We start from the raw sequence: 16,961 nt of genomic DNA on the forward strand, positions 1-16,961 counted from the left end.
TCTTTTAATAAAGCCCCGGGCCCGGACGGGCTCCCTAATGAATTCTACAAATTGCTTTCTTCGACAGTATTACCATATTTATCCTCAGTATACAATGATATTTATATAAAGAATAATACTCCACCATCGAGCTTCACAGCTTCATACACTACCTTAATACTTAAACCAGGGAAGGAGCCTGATAAAAAAGAATCCTACAGGCCCATAGCATTGTTAAATGTAGACTATAAAATAATGTCATCAATCTTAGCCTCAAGACTACAAACATTGCTCCCCAAAATTATCCACAAAGACCAGGCAGGTTTCATGTTTAAACGAAACTCATCGGCCAAGATAAGAGAACTTTTTCTCACTATAGATTACCATAAAACCAAGGAGGGGACAGAGAGGGCGGATGAGAGGGACCCCCCTGATGCAGCAATTATATCTATAGATGCGGAGAAAGCTTTTGACTCAGTCCATTTCGACCATTTGTTACATTCTCTTCAACAATTTGGCTTTTATGGTAACTTTCTTAATATCATTAATAATTTATATAAAAAAGCCTCCACTAAATTGCTAGTCAACGGACTGATCTCCTCAGACATCTTTCTCAAAAGAGGAACTCGTCAGGGGTGCCCTCTCTCTCCCCTTCTCTTCAACATCTCCATTGAGCCCTTAGCCATATTTATTAGGCAACATCTTAATGGCATTAGAATTGGTAAGAAAGAAATGAGAATCGCACTTTATGCCGACGACATTCTAATATACATTTCTAATACCTCTACAAATATTCCTAAGCTAGTTTCTATTATAGAGCAATTTGGTTCTTTCTCGGGCTATAGGGTAAATACTTCAAAAACTGAACTACTTTGGATTAGGCAAACTAAGGATTCTTTAGTGAACATACCATTTAAAGTAGTGATTAATTCTTTTAGATATTTGGGTATTACAATTTCATCCAATCTTAATACGTGGTATAGTCTTAACATTCCCCCAGTTCTGAATAAAATTAAAGATAATTTAAAAAATTGGCAAACCCTTCCACTCTCATTGTCTGGCCGAATTGCTCTCTTTAAAATGGTCTGCCTCCCTAAAATATTATATATTTTACAAAATACCCCTCTAATTCTTAAGGGAAAAGACGTCTTAACATTTAATACTGCATTAAGAAAATTTATCTGGCAAAATAAAAAGCCCAGAATCTCTCTATCTAAATTATCTCTTCCCAAAAGATACGCGGGAGTGGCCCTACCCGATATTAAGATATATAACTATGCATGCCAGGTCCGCTTAATAATGGACTGGATTTCAGAAAGAAATTATGTGACTGATAATGAACTCGAGAAAAATGTAATATTCCCCTATGCACCATCGGCAATTATTCATTGTATACCTAGTGCCATACCTAGAGGGGTGAAAAAAATGAGATCCATGTTTAACCCACTTAAGGCTTGGTGGAAAGTGTGCAAACTTTTAAATATAGAACATAGGGTGTCCAAACTCATGCCGCTAACAGGGAATCCGCAGTTTCAAGCTGGAATCCAATCATCTTTTTTTCAAAGATGGGAAACGCTGGGCCTCAGTAAGATCTCACAATTACTTGATCTTGATAGGAAATGTATAAAAACTTTTGGTTCCCTAAGAGAGGAGTTTAATATTCCACATAAGGACTTCTTTGCCTTTTTGCAAGTGAGGCATTTTGCCTCGACTTTAGTACATAATTTTGGATGGAATTGGACACTTGGGCCCATAGAAAAATGGCTAGTCTTAGCCAAAAATGGTATTATGTCTATTTCCTCTAGTTATCTAGACTTAAGCTCCTTGAAAGGAGACCTGAACTTGGAAAAAATATCCTCCAAATGGGCAGCAGTGATTCCCCAAAACTGCGGAGATTCTGGAGTAATCCGATTCTCAATAGCTGAGGTCTCAAAAATTACTCTTTCATCCACATGGAGAGAGTCCCATGTAAAATTATTATTGATGACTTTTTTCACTCCCGAGAAGGGCTTTAGATGTGGGAGTGCTGACTTTATAAGCTGTCCCAAATGCTCTTTACCTTTGGCAAATCTTATACATATGATGTGGGATTGTCCAATTATTCAACAACTTTGGTTAAAAATACAGTACTGGCTTGGGGTAATAGGAGCCTCCCCTCCGACTCTATCACCATTACATATAATATATCTCTGGAAAGATCCGCAGGAACGGCTCATAAATACCAAGATTGTAAACTTAACTATCTTAGCAGTAAGATATCTAATTCTTAAAAAGTGGAAAAATAGGACACCCCCCAGTATCCAAGAGGTTAAAAACTGCCTTAAAAAACAGTGCATCCTTGAGCAGATAGACACAGACCCAAATGATGAAAATAACGTAATACGATTCTTCAGAAAGTGGTCAATTTTCATTAAATCCTTTTCCCCAAGTGAAACTGAATACTTAATTTATCCGTTTAGAAATACAGAACTAGTCCTTTTGGGGTTATGGTAATATTCCACTACACAGAGGGGTGTTTTTTTTTTTTTTTTTTTTTTTTTATTTATTTTTTTTTTTATTTATTATTAATTGTTTTTACTCCTTGGAAAGCTCTGTTCTGTGTTGTCTTTCCTTCTCGGAGAGAAGGGAAGGGAGCACACAAAGGAAGGGCAGAAGCAGAGAGGGGAAGAGATGAAGGGGAAGACAGAGGGAAAGGGGAGAAGAAGGGGGGAAAAAAAAAGAAAAAAAATATTTCCAACAGAAAATTATAAAGAACATGAAATATTAGTTAAAAAAGATTGTTTTTTTATATTTTTCGTTTTTTTATTTAAATTTATCTAGGAATAAACTAGATATATAATGTTTCTTTGACTTTGTATTGAATATTTATGTTTTGTAATTATTTATTTTCGCTTTTCTTGTATGTATAAATCTGTTGGAAATCAATAAAAATGTATTAAAAAAAAATTGCATGCTCTTTCTGAATTACAAATGAAAAAATTTGGGTTCAGTGTCCCTTTAAAAGTTTTATGGTACAACGCAGTAACATAAAACTCATAACTAAGGTGCTAAAAAGTACACTAACACCCATAAACTACCTATTAACCCCTAAACCGAGGCCCTCCAGCATCGCAAACATTATAATAAAAATGTTAACCCCTAATCTGCCGCTCCGGACACCCCCCACCTACATTATATTTATGAACCCCTAATCTGCTGCCCCCAACATCGCCGACACCTACATTATATTTATTTACCCCTAATCTGCCGCCCCCAATGTCGCCGCAACCTACCTACACTTATTAACCCCCAATCTGCCGCCCCCAACGTCGCCGCCACTATAATAAACATATTAACACCTAAACCGCCGCACTCCCGCCTCGCAAACATTAGTTAAATATTATTAACCCCTAATCTGCCGTCCCCAACGTCGCCGCCACTATACTAAATGTATTAACCCCTAAATCTAAGTCTAACCCTAACACCCCCTAACTTAAATATAATTTAAATAAGTCTAAATAAAATTACTATCATTAACTAAATTATTCCTATTTAAAACTAAATACTTACCTATAAAATAAACCCTAAGCTAGCTACAATATAACTAATGGTTACATTGTAGCTAGCTTAGGGTTTATTTTTATTTTACAGGCAAGTTTGTATTTATTTTAACTAGGTACAATAGTTAATAAATAGTTATTAACTATTTAATAACTACCTGGCTAAAATAAATACAAAAGTACCTTAAAATAAAATCTAACCTAAGTTACACTAACACCTAACACTACACTATATTTAAATAAATTAACTAAATTAAATACAATTACCTAAATTAAATTAAATTAGCTAAAGTACAAAAACAAACAAACACTAAATTACAGAAAATAATAAACAAATTACAGATATTTAAACTAATTAAACCTCATTTAATAGCCCTATCAAAATAAAAAAGCCCCCCCAAAATAAAAAAACCCTAGCCTAAACTAAACTACCAATAGCCCTTAAAAGGGCCTTTTGCGGGGCATTGCCCCAAAGTAATCAGCTCTTTTACCTGTAAAAAAAATACAAACAACCCCCCCAACAGTAAAACCCACCACCCACACAACCAAGCCCCAAATAAAAGATGGACATTGCCCTTAAAAAACCCACCCAATACACCCTTAAAAAAACCTAACACTAACCCCCTGAAGATCGACTTACCGGGATAAGTCTTCATCCAAGCCGGGCCAAAGTCCTCAACGAAGCCGGGAGAAGTCGTCATCCAAGCCGGGCGAAGTGGTCCTCCAGACGGGCAGAAGTCTTCATCCAAACGGCATCTTCTATATTCATCCATCCGGCACGGAGCAGGTCCATCTTCAAAACATCCGACGCGGAGCATGCTCTTCATCCGACGACTAAAGATGAATGAAGGTACCTTTAAGTAACGTCATCCAAGATGGCGTCCCTTAGATTCCGATTGGCTGATAGAATTCTATCAGCCAATCGGAATTAAGGTAGAAAAAATCTTATTGGCTGATGCAATCAGCCAATAGGATTGAAGTACAATCCTATTGGCTGATCCAATCAGCCAATAGGATTGAGCTCGCATTCTATTGGCTGTTCCAATCAGCCAATAGAATGCGAGCTCAATCCTATTGGCTGATTGGATCAGCCAATAGGATTAAACTTCAATCCTATTAGCTGATTGCATCAGCCAATAGGATTTTTTCTACCTTAATTCCGATTGGCTGAGTGAATTCTATCAGCCAATCGGAATCTGAGGGATGCCATCTTGGATGACGTCACTTAAAGGTCCGCTTCGGATGGATGAAGATAGACTTCTGCCTTTCTGGAGGACCACTTCGCCCGGCTTGGATGAAGACTTCTCCTGGCTTCGTTGAGGACTTCGGTCCGGCTTGGATGAAGACTTCTCCCAGTAAGTCGATCTTCAGGGGGTTAGTGTTAGGTTTTTTTAAGGGTGTATTGGGTGGGTTTTATTTTTAGGTTAGGGTTTGGGCCTGCAAAAGAGCTAAATGCCCTTTTAATGGCAATGCCCATCCAAATGCCCTTTTCAGGGCAATGGGGAGCTTAGGTTTTTTTAGATAGTATTTTATTTGGGGGTTGGTGGTGTGGGTGGTGGGTTTTACTGTTGGGGGGGTTGTTTGTATTTTTTTTTTACAGGTAAAAGAGCTGATTACTTTAGGTCAATGCCCTGCAAAAGGCCCTTTTAAAGTGAAGGTCAATTTTCATCAATGAGTGCCCGGTTTTTAAAAATACTTTTAAAAACAGGGGCACTTTCATTGATGAAAATTAACATTGCACTGGATTTAAAGAAATACTTACCTTTTACTCCTGCAAAGCCGAATCGACGATCCCCCTCCTTCTTCTTCCTGCTGTAGACCACAGCAATGAGGAAACTGGCTTCCTCCAATCACAGCCGGGCATCACGAGGTGGACGCTCTGGGGTGCAAGCCATGATTGGAGGAAGCCGGTTTTGTCATTTCTGACGTCAGTACAGAGGAACTGAGACTGAGATCGGCGATCCGGTTTTGTAGAAGTAAAAGGTAAGTATTTCTTCAAATCCAGTGCAATGTAAATTTTCATCAATGAAAGTGCCCCTGTTTTTAAAAATATTTTTAAAAACCGGGCACTCATTGATGAAAATTGACCTTCACTTTAAGGGCTATTGGTAGTTTAATTTAGGCTAGGGTTTTTTTTTTATTTTGGGGGGGCTTTTTTATTTTGATAGGGCTATTAGATTAAGTTTAATTAATTTAAATATCTGTAATTTATTTATTATTTTCTGTAATTTAGTGTTTGTTTGTTTTTTGTACGTTAGCTAATTTAATTTAATTTAGGTAATTGCATTTAATTTAGTTAATTTATTTAATTATAGTGTAGTATTAGGTGTTAGTGTAACTTAGGTTAGGTTTTATTGTACAGGTACTTTTGTATTTATTTTAGCTAGGTAGTTAGTCAATAGTTAATAACTATTTAGTAACTATTCTACCTAGTTAAAATAAATACAAACTTGCCTGTAAAATAAAAATAAACCCTAAGCTAGCTACAATGTAACTATTGGTTATATTGTAGCTATCTTAGGGTTTATTTTATAGGTAAGTATTTAGTTTTAAACAGGAATAATTTAGTTAATGATAGTAATTTTATTTAGACTTATTTAAATTATATTTAAGTTAGGGGGTGTAAGGGTTAGACTTAGATTTAGGGGTTAATACATTTAGTATAGTGGTGGCGACGTTGGGGGCGGCAGATTAGGGGTTAATAAATGTAGGTAGGTGGCGGCGATGTTAGGGACGGCAGATTAGGGGTTAATAATATTTAACTAATGTTTGCGAGGCGGGAGTGCGGCGGTTTAGGTGTTAATATGTTTATTATAGTGGCGGCGACGTTGGGGGCGGCAGATTAGGGGTTAATAAGTGTAGGTAGGTTGCAGCGACATTGGGGGGTTCATAAGTATAATGTAGGTGTCGGCAGTGTCTAGAGCGGCAGATTAGGGGTTAATAAGTATAATGTAGGTGTCGGCGATGTCGGGGGCGGCAGATTAGGGGTTAATAAGTGTACGATTAGGGGTGTTTAGACTCTGGGTTCATGTTAGGGTGCTAGGTGTAGACATAAATTTTATTTCCCCATAGGAATCAATGGGGCTGCGTTTTACGCTGCTTTTTTGCAGGTGTTAGACTTTTCTCAGCCGGCTCTCCCCATTGATTCCTATGGGGAACTCGTGCACAAGCACGTACCACCAGCTCACCGCTGACTTAAAGGGACAGTAAAGTAAAAAAAAAACTTTCATGATTTAAATAGGGCATGGAATTTTAAACAACTTTCCAATTTACTTTTATTACCAATTTTGCTTTGTCCTCTTGGTATTCTTAGTTGAAAGCTAAATCTAGGAGGTATATATGTTAATTTCTTAGACCTTGAAGGCCACCTCTAATCTGAAAGCATTTTGACAGTTTTTCACCACTAGAGGGCATTAGTTCATGTGTTTCATATAGATAACATTGAGCTCAGGCACGTGAAGCTCCTAAGAGCAAGCACTGATTGGCTAAAAATGCAAGTCTGTCAAAAGAACTGAAATAAGGGAGCAGTTTGCAGAGCCATAGATACAAGGTAATCACAGAGGTAAAAAGTATATTATTATAACTGTGTTAGTTATGCAAAATTGGGGAATGGGTAATAAAGGGATTATCTACCTTTTTTAAAGAACAAAAATTCTGGTGTTTACTGTCCCTTTAAGCAGCGCTGGCATTGGGGTGCGGTAATGAGCAAAATTTTGCTTACCGCTCACTTCTTGTCTTTTAACGCTGGGTTTCTGAAAACTCGTAATACCAGCGATGTAGGTAAGTGAGCGGTGAGACAAAACTGCTCGTTAGCACCGCATAGCCTCTAACGCAAAACTCGTAATCTGGGCCTCTGTTTGCTTTCCCGTCGAGTTCCTTGAGTGATCACAATGCTATATCTTTTCGTTGTTGAAACCCTGCCACAACCAAAAACCTCCCAGAAAAGGACTTTTCGTGTGTTAAGTAACTTTTTCAAAATAGAAAGGTCTCTTGAAATTGATTGATACAATAGCCCATTCACGGGTTACAGAAATACTCTATTCATTCCTTTGTTCAGTCTGCAGTGGCGGCTGGTGAGTTTTGAAGATGGTGGGGAGCTAGACCCCACCCCTTGAAATAAAGCCCTGCCCTCGGAAGATTCCGCCCATGACATTAATATATATATATATATATACACACACAAACATACACATATGCATACACCTATATACACACATAAACATACACATATGCATATACCTATACATACACAAACATACACATATGCATACATCTATATACACACAAACATACACATATGCATACATCTATACACACAAACATATACATATACCTATACACACACAAACCTACACATATTTCAGGGTTGCTGTATTGATTCTCTGTTAAAGTAACATTGTCTGTTTAAGTATAATAGCTAACCAAGCTAATTTATAAATTATTTGCTTTACAAGGGTTGCATTTTTTTTTTTTTAAAAAGGAAATAACTAAATAACTTTATTTCTAGCATTCCATTTTTTTTTCTGTCTGTGTGGGTAATTAGGGGTGGGATTATTTTCATCTGTGTGGGCCTTGCAAGCCTATACATTTAGCAAATTTACTCTGTGAGCTTGCTCTTTCAGGGTTGCTCTATTGATTCTCTGTTAAAGTAACATTGTCTGTTTAAGTATAATAGTTAGCTAACCAAGGTAGTTAGGCAAACAAGGTTTTGGGGTAACCAAGGGGAAATATATTTATTTTATACTTTTAAGTTAAACCTTTTATTAAGAATGTGTGAGAATCTCATTCAGTGTACAGCTTGCCACATGTTTGCATCACTGGAGCAGCCGCTTCTGGGATTATATGTTTGTGGCAAGTGTGAGCATATTGTCTCTTTAGAAACTCGTATTGGGGATCTGGAGGAACGAATTGCAATACTACATGAAATTCAGACACTTGAAAGGGAAATGGATAGGACTGAGCTGGTTGTTAATGGTTCCAGCAGTGGGAATGGGGAGGATTCAGATGAGGAGACTCCAGGATGTAGCTGGGTCACAGTTAGAGGGCGAAGTAAAGGTAAGCGGAAGAGACAGGCCAGTTCTGAGCTGGTACACCCCAATAGATTTGCCAGATTAAGTGAAGATGTTGGGGATATCAGTTCAGGGGTGGCAGTGTCAGAGAGGGCTGTGTTGCCTAGTATAGTGAACAGTCCTTTAGCTGTGGAAGAGGAGCATACTATGGTGGGCAGTCCTTCAGTCATTGAAGAGGGGCATACAAGTCAGGGCCAGAGGCAAATGTTGGTGGTAGGAGACTCTATTATTAGGAAGGTTGATAGGGTAATTTGTCATCCAGACCCTTTACATAGAACAGTTTGCTGTCTTCCAGGGGCTCATGTTAGGCATATTGTGGAGCGCATTGATAGATTGTTAGAGGGATGTGGGTCTGATCCTGCAGTCATGGTGCATATTGGTACTAATGAAGGAATCGGTGGGAGATGGAGAGTCCTAAAAAATGACTTCAGGGAGTTAGGTAGCAAGCTTAAAGCAAGGACCTCCAAAGTAATATTTTCTGAGATATTGCCAGTGCTGTGTGTTAACTCATTATGGCAGAAGGAGCTAAGGTCTGTTAATTCATGGCTAAAAACATGGTGTAAAAATGAGGGGTTTGACTTTTTAGAACACTGGGCTTTTTTCACTAGGGTACAATTTGTACAGTAAGGATGGATTGCACCAGAATGACATGGGTGCAGGTGTATTGGGGGAAAGGATGGTAGCACGTTTAGAGAACCTTTTAAACTAGGCAAAGGGGGGGAGGGTCAGTTAGAACAAAATAGAACAGAGAGATCAGTCTGTGAATGTCACTCCCTTAATATCTCAAGGAAGGGATGACTTAAGAAATGTCACATTAGAAAGTATAGAGGAAAGCACACCAAGTAGCAGCAGAAAGCACATGAAAATTAAATGTATGACAACAAATGCAAGAAGCATGACAGGTAAAATGGGGGAGCTGACACTCTTAGTTGCAGAAGAGGACTATGATGTTATCAGTATAACTGAAACTTGGTGGGATGATTCACATGACTGGGCAGTTAACTTAGAGGGGTATACATTATTTAGGAGGGACAGGAATAATAAAAGGGGTGGAGGAATATGCATGTATATTAAACCTAACCTTAAACCTACAATAAGGGAAGATATTTATGATACAAGTGACAATGTAGAGACCCTGTGGGTTGAAATAAAGAGTGGGGGAAAAATCCTAAAAAAATATTACTAGGAACATGCTACAAGCCCCCCAACATTAGTGACCTGGATGAAATTCAACTACTAATACAAATAGGTAAGGCTGCTAATAACTGCTGTAATTATGGGAGATTTTAACTACCCTGATATAAACTGGGCCAATGAAACTAGTAATTCAGCTAAGGGGGATAGATTTTTAAATGTTCTCAGGGATAACTTCTTGTCACAATTAATAGAGGAGCCAACTAGGAGTAAAGCTATATTGGATTTAGTGCTATCAAACAATACAGATATAATATCAAACATAGAAGTTAAAGAACATTTGGGTAACAGTGATCATAACATGGTCACATTTTAAATCTCTTTTCATATGCAGTGTTTTAAAGGTTTAACTAAGACTTTTAATTTCAAGAAAACAAAATTCAACGATTTAAGGAAATCATTAAATAATATAAATTGGGACAATGTATTTTCTAATAAAAATACAAAGGATAAATGGATAATATTTAAAAATTTGTTAAATAAATATACATATCAACACATACCATATGGTTATAAAAATAAAAAAACAAAGCCGTTATGGCTAAATAAAAATGTGTTAAGAGAAATTAGGAAAAAACATAGAGCATTTAAATAATTAAAAGAAAATAGTACAGACTCAACATACAATATTTATAAGGAATGTAACAAAGCATGCAAAAAAGCAATCAAATTAGCCAAAATTGAAAATGAAAAATTAATTGCCAAGGATTCTAAGTCTAACCCTAAAAGGTTCTTTAAGTACATAAATAGCAAAAAATCTAAGAAGGATAATATAGGTACATTAAAATGCATGGAGGGTAGCATGATAAATAATGACAGGGAGAAGGCTGAGGTACTAACCCAGTTTTTTTCTTCAGTATACACAAGAGAGGAACCATTGAATGATACTTTAGAACAGAATAGAACATGCCAGTCCATACCACTAACTGGGTTTTGTTTAGAGGATACCAGGAAAAAACTGGAAAATATTAAGGTAAATAAAACTCCAGGCCCAGATGGAATACATCCAAGGGTGTTAAGGGAATTTAGCACTGTTATAGACAAACCTTTACTCTTAATTTTTCAAGACTCATTATCCTCAGGCATGGTACCCCAGGATTGGCGTAAAGCTGATGTGGTGCCACTCTTCAAAAAGGGAAGCAGGGATGATCCAGGAAGCTATAGACCAGTTAGTCTGACATCAATAGTGGGGAAGATATTTGAAGGGATTATAAAGGATTATATTGATGAGCATATTCGTGTAAACAAGATTATGAGTTCTAATCAGCATGGCTTTAGGAGAAATAGATTATGTCCAACTAATCTAATTAGATTCTACGAGGAAGTAAGTAAAAATATAGATAAAGGGGAATCAGTTGATGTGATATACTTAGATTTTGCAAAGGCATTTGATACAGTGCCACATGAGAGATTAATGCAAAAACAGTATAATGAAATATTGTTACTCACTGTGTTTCAGCGGCGGGTCTTTCTGACGCACTGCAATAATCACCAGTGCTGTTAAAAAAAATATATCCAGCGAACAGTGACTGCACACCACGCTTTATGGAGAACAATGACCAATTTGTACTCACAGGACAGTGCAATAATGTCTCCATGCATGTACACATCTGTGTATAGTTCCTCCATGTTGAGGCTTGGGTAATTTCACCCGATATACTATTTCCCATGTCCTCTTTTATAGACTATAGGTTTATTAGCCGGGTTAGTATTACTCAAATGGCGGCAGACTGGATAAAGTTAAAATCCCTACTACACAATCTGTCACAGATGGGTGCTTAGCCTAAATCCAATAAATTGAAGTAACTTTTAACTTTATCCAGTCTGCTGCCTTATGAGCAATACTAACCTGGCTCATACAACCTACTTGTTCAGTTAGCCTAGAAGCGGAAGCATCCCTGGGACCATTCTTATCATCCATGTGATCAATCCAGCGGTTGTAAGCGGTAGTACACTTCTCGCTGTGTGGGCCCACAACACCAATGGCATGTTCAACAACCTCCCTGGCTCAGTGGCTCTTTGGTGCTGCCCTCCATGCCACAGACCACATACAGATAGAGGGGAGGTCCCGTGAGGAAGCATATGCCCGTGCGTCAGCCAATCAACAGTCCCCTCTACTGCTGTTTTGTCCCCCTGCATATTGCACAAGTTTTTAATGTTGATATGCAGTAATAAAAGTTGTTTTATTCCCGCTTCTTCACTTTCAAGAGTAGACCAAATAATAAGCTTGTGTCTTGTGTTCGATAGGGTGCCACTGTATAACCAACCAGCGTGTACATGTAATCCCACCCACTATGCTGTTGGTCAATGAGACATTTTCTTTTTTCTTAAGGATGTCTGCGCTTAGACGTCCATAAAGAAATTGAATGGCTGACATCAGAAATGTATTATTGGGACAGACTGAAGATGTGCAAAGTGCTCTCAGATAGGGCATATTTAAAAAAACGCCCTTACATTTTTTTTTACTCAAAAGTTTTACAATGTTTTCTATTATTTTTTATATGTTATAACCATTTTTATTAATATTTTAAACAAACCCCCACCCCTTTTTGAAAACAAAATAGTAACTTGACTGTCCCACCTTACAATAAAATTGTATTTATTTAATTTTATTTATTTATTTTTGTTTTTATTTATTTAATTTCTGTTGCACCAAATCTAATGGGGTGCTGCCCCTCCTGCCCCTATGGTGGAGCCTCCGCTCTCTGTTTCGTAAATACTCATTTGCACGTGTGACATTGACCTATTGTAATCAGAATACAACCTCTCTACTCAGTAACCATATTAATGCCATATGTAGCTTGGCAAGATGGACATATTTCTATAGTCACTTCAGGGTAATAACATCTACAAATGGCGTGCTTTTAAATTTCATTAGTTCTGGCATTATAAAAATCAGGTTTTTAAAAGGATTCGCTTAATTGCATAATAATAATTCATGGATACCGTGGCAAGCCTAACCAGCAGGTTACTTATGAAAGGTATAAGCCAGCAAAGAGTATTGTTTAATATGTTGCAGGTATAGGCCACCAGGACACAGCAGTGGGTATTGGCTAGTATGTACTATTGCAGGTATAGGCCAGCAGGACATCAAAGTGGGTATTAGCTAGTTAGTACTATTGTGGGTTCTGGCCAGCAGGACACAGCAGTAGGTATAGGCTAGTAGGAACTATTCCAGATATTGGCTAGTAGGTGCTATTGCAGGTATAGGGAAGCAGGACACAGCAATACGTATATGCTAGTTGGTACTATTCCAGATATTGGCTAGCAGGACACAGCAGTGGGTATTGGACAGTAGGTACTATTGTAAGTATAGGCCAGCAGGACACAGCAGTGAGTATTGCTTAGTAGGTACTATTGCAGGTATAGCCCAGCAGGACACAGCAGTGAGTATTGGTTAGTAGGTACTATTGCAAGTATTAACCAGCAGGACACAGCAGTGGGTATTGGCTAATAGGTACTATTGCAGGTATTGGCCAGCAGGACACAGCAATGGGAATTGTCTAGTAGGTGCTATTGCAGGTATTGACCAACAGGACACAACAGTGGGTATTGGCTAGTAGGTGCTATTGCAGGTATAGGCCAGAATGACACAGCAGTGGGTTTTGCATGGTAGGTACTACTGCAGGTATTGGCCATCAGGACATAGCAGTGAGTACTGGCTAGTAGGTTCTTTTGCAGGTATAGGCCAGCAGGACACAGCAGTGAGTATTGGCTAGAAGGTGCTATTGCAGGTATAGGCCAGCAGAACACAGCAATGAGTATTGGCTAGTAGGTACTATTCCAGATATTGGCTAGAAGGACACAGTAGTGGGTTGTTATTGGCTAGTAGGTACTATTGCAAGTATAGGCCAGAATGACACAGCAGTGGGTATTGGGTGGTAGGTACTACTGCAGGTATTGGCCATCAGGACACAGCAGTGAGTATTGGCTTAGTAGATGCTATTGCAGGTATAGGCCAGCAGAACACAGCAGTGAGTATTGGCTAGAAGGTGCTATTGCAGTTATAGGCCAGCAGAACACAGCAATGAGTATTGGCTAGTAGGTACTATTCCAGATATTGGCTAGAAGGACACAGCAATGGGTTGTTATTGGCTAGTAGGTACTATTGCAAGTATAGGCTAGCAGGACACAGCAGTGAGTATTGGCTAGTAGGTACTATTGCAGGTATTGGCCAGCAGGACACAGCAGTGGGTATTGGATAGTAGGTACTATTGCAGGTATAGGCCATTAGGACACAGCAGTGGATATTGGCTAGTAGGTGCTATTGCAGGTATAGGCCAGCAGGACACAGCAGAGAGTATGGACTACTAGGCACTATTGCAGGTATTGACCAACAGGACACAGCAATGAGTATTGGCTAGTAGGTAGTATTGCAAGTATTGACCAGCAGGTGCTATTGCAGGTATAGGCCAGCAGGACACAGCATTGAGTATTGACAAGTAGGCACTGTTGCAGGGATAGGCCAGCAGGACACAGCATTGAGTATTGGCTAGTAGGTGCTGTTGCAGGTATAAGCCAGCAGGACAAAGCATTGATTATTGGCTAGTAGGTGCTGTTGCAGGTATAGGCCAGCAGGACACAGCAGTGGGTATTGGCTAGTAGGTGCTATTGCAGGTATAGGCCGACAGGACACAGCAGTGGATATTGGCTAGTAGGTGCTATTGCATGTATAGGCCAGCAGGACAAAGCATTGAGTATTAGCTAGTAGGTGCTGTTGCAGGTATAAGCCAGCAGGACAAAGCATTGAGTATTGGCTAGTAGGTGCTGTTGCAGGTATAGGCCAGCAGGACACAGCAGTGTGTATTGGCTAGTAGGTGCTCTTGCAGGTATAGACCGACAGGACACAGCAGTGGATATTGGCTAGTAGGTGCTATTGCAGGTATAGGCCAGCAGGACAAAGCATTGAGTATTAGCTAGTAGGTGCTGTTGCAGGTATAGGCCAGCAGGACACAGCAGTGTGTATTGGCTAGTAGGTGCTCTTGCAGGTATAGACCGACAGGACACAGCAGTGGATATTGGCTAGTAGGTGCTATTGCAGGTATAGGCCAGCAGGACAAAGCATTGAGTATTAGCTAGTAGGTGCTGTTGCAGGTATAGGCCAGCAGGACACAGCAGTGTGTATTGGCTAGTAGGTGCCCTTGCAGGTATAGACCGACAGGACACAGCAGTGGATATTGGCTAGTAGTTACTATTGCAGGTATAGGCCAGCAGGACACAGCAGTGGGTATTGACTAGTAGGTGCTATTGCAGGTATAGGCCAGCAGGACACAGCAGTGGGTATTGACTAGTAGGTGCTATTGCAGGTATAGGCCAGCAGGACACAGCAGTTGATATTGGCTAGTAGGTGCTATTGCAGGTATAGGCCGACAGGACACAGCAGTGGATATTGGCTAGTAGGTACTATTGTAGGTATAGGCCCAGAGGACACAGCAGTAAGGAGGAATGTTAGTGGAAATGTAACCTCTCACAATATTAACAAAATGCTTTAAACAAAAAAATAAAAAAAAGTATGTGAATATTTGTAGACTATGAATTTTAGTTCCATTATTTAGATATATTAAACTATTTGTCTTACAGCACAATTTGATCCTTAGATGACTGGACTTTTTCTTTCCTGAAGTCTCTTACAAATAACTAGCTGTTGACTTAAACCATCTCATGTGAAGACTATTTATTCATTATGTTCTATTTCAGACTTCCAGAAGCATTTGTATCGATTCAGTTAGAAAAGGTGGGTCTGCGAGATACAATGCTGAACATGTTTATTCAGAAGAAGCAATCTATGAGCACTGCAATGAGAAATCCTGTAAGTGTTTATATGCACCTGAGAGAATAATATTTATCTTTCATTTGGAATTTCTATGTCCAAGTTTCCATTGCTGGTAATAAATCATTCAGCTGGTGTTATCGGCTTACATTTTTCACCTAGTTTGTATATTTCCTCATTCTGTTATATAACTCCTCTAAAATTTGTATGCTTTTTAAAATTAACCCTTCCCCATTTTCATGTAACCTTTTAACTGCTGAGCCATTTCCACCCATGTGCTGAGCTATTTTTGAGTTTTTAGAGGATGGTCACATTTAAGTCCTACTGTAGCCATTTGTTTCAGTAAGAAACCCACACACACATATTTATCTTTCAGCAGACCCAGCAGATTTAAACTTTAAATTATTTTTTTATATATCATGACATGTGAGAAACCTGCAACAAAAAGTGTGAAAAAATATCCCCCCCCCACACACACACACACCTAAACTCTATAGTAAAAAGAAGGGATTATCCTATAAAACAGGACTTTTGGGTATAGTTGTGTAATTTTATTTGCACATACCTCTGCTCAAATTCACATTTATTCACTCCAGATAAGCACTATTACCACAGTGATCACCTTGCTTTTAATTCTTATGCTTTATTTTAGAGAGACTGTAGGTATTTTTGATGAACTGTTATAAGTTCCTAGAGACTTCCTCATTAATTAAAATGTTTTATTTTTTAACTTTATTTTTTCAAAATGTGTACTTATGCTTTATACTCCCTGGTTACCTTAATTCAAATGGTGGGTCTTGGGGGTTTCTAGGGGTTAAGGGAGCAGAAATTGAGGGGTTTTCATACTTACCCCGCTCCACCATCCAGCTCCCTTAAAGGGATACTGAACACACATTTTTTATTTCATGATTCGGATAGAGCATGAAATTTTAAGCAACTTTCTAATTTACTCATTTTATCAATTTTTCTTAGTTCTCTTGCTATCTTTATTTTAAAAGCAGAAATCTACATCTTAGCAGCCAGCCCATATTAGGTTCAGCACCATGGATAGCGCTTGTTTATTGGACACTTACATTTACCCACCAATAAGCAAGCATTACCCAGGTTCTCAACCAAAAATGGGCTGGCTCCTATGCATCACATTACTGCTTTTTAAATAAAGATAGCAAGAGAACGAAGAAAATTTGATAATTGGAGTAAATTAGAAAGTTGCTTAAAATTGCATGCTCTATCTGAATCATGAAATAAAAATATTGGGTTTAGTGTCCCTTTAAGATCCTTCCTGCAGCCATGCACTTCCTGGTCTCTGGGGCGTAGTGATATTTACCAGCATTAACATAAACATTGTGTGGCTGAAGACCTCATGTCTTCATTGGCAGCTAAGAGGTTAATGTCCAGCAATATGTTAAC

General features: G+C 38.6%; 1 protein-coding gene across 1 annotated transcript in view; it reads left to right on the plus strand.

The window, feature by feature from the left end:
- The window catches only part of LOC128657700 (uncharacterized), a 114,017-nt gene extending 98,397 nt beyond the window's left edge, over positions 1-15,620 (plus strand). Inside the window, exon 13 of the mRNA XM_053712103.1 lies at positions 15,479-15,620. Coding sequence (XP_053568078.1) covers positions 15,479-15,620 — 142 coding nt within the window. The remainder of the gene's footprint in view (positions 1-15,478) is intronic.
- The last annotated feature ends 1,341 nt before the right edge of the window (positions 15,621-16,961 follow it).

The sequence above is a fragment of the Bombina bombina genome, chromosome 4, assembly GCF_027579735.1.
Source record: "Bombina bombina isolate aBomBom1 chromosome 4, aBomBom1.pri, whole genome shotgun sequence".
NCBI classification, from domain to species: Eukaryota; Metazoa; Chordata; class Amphibia; order Anura; family Bombinatoridae; genus Bombina; species Bombina bombina.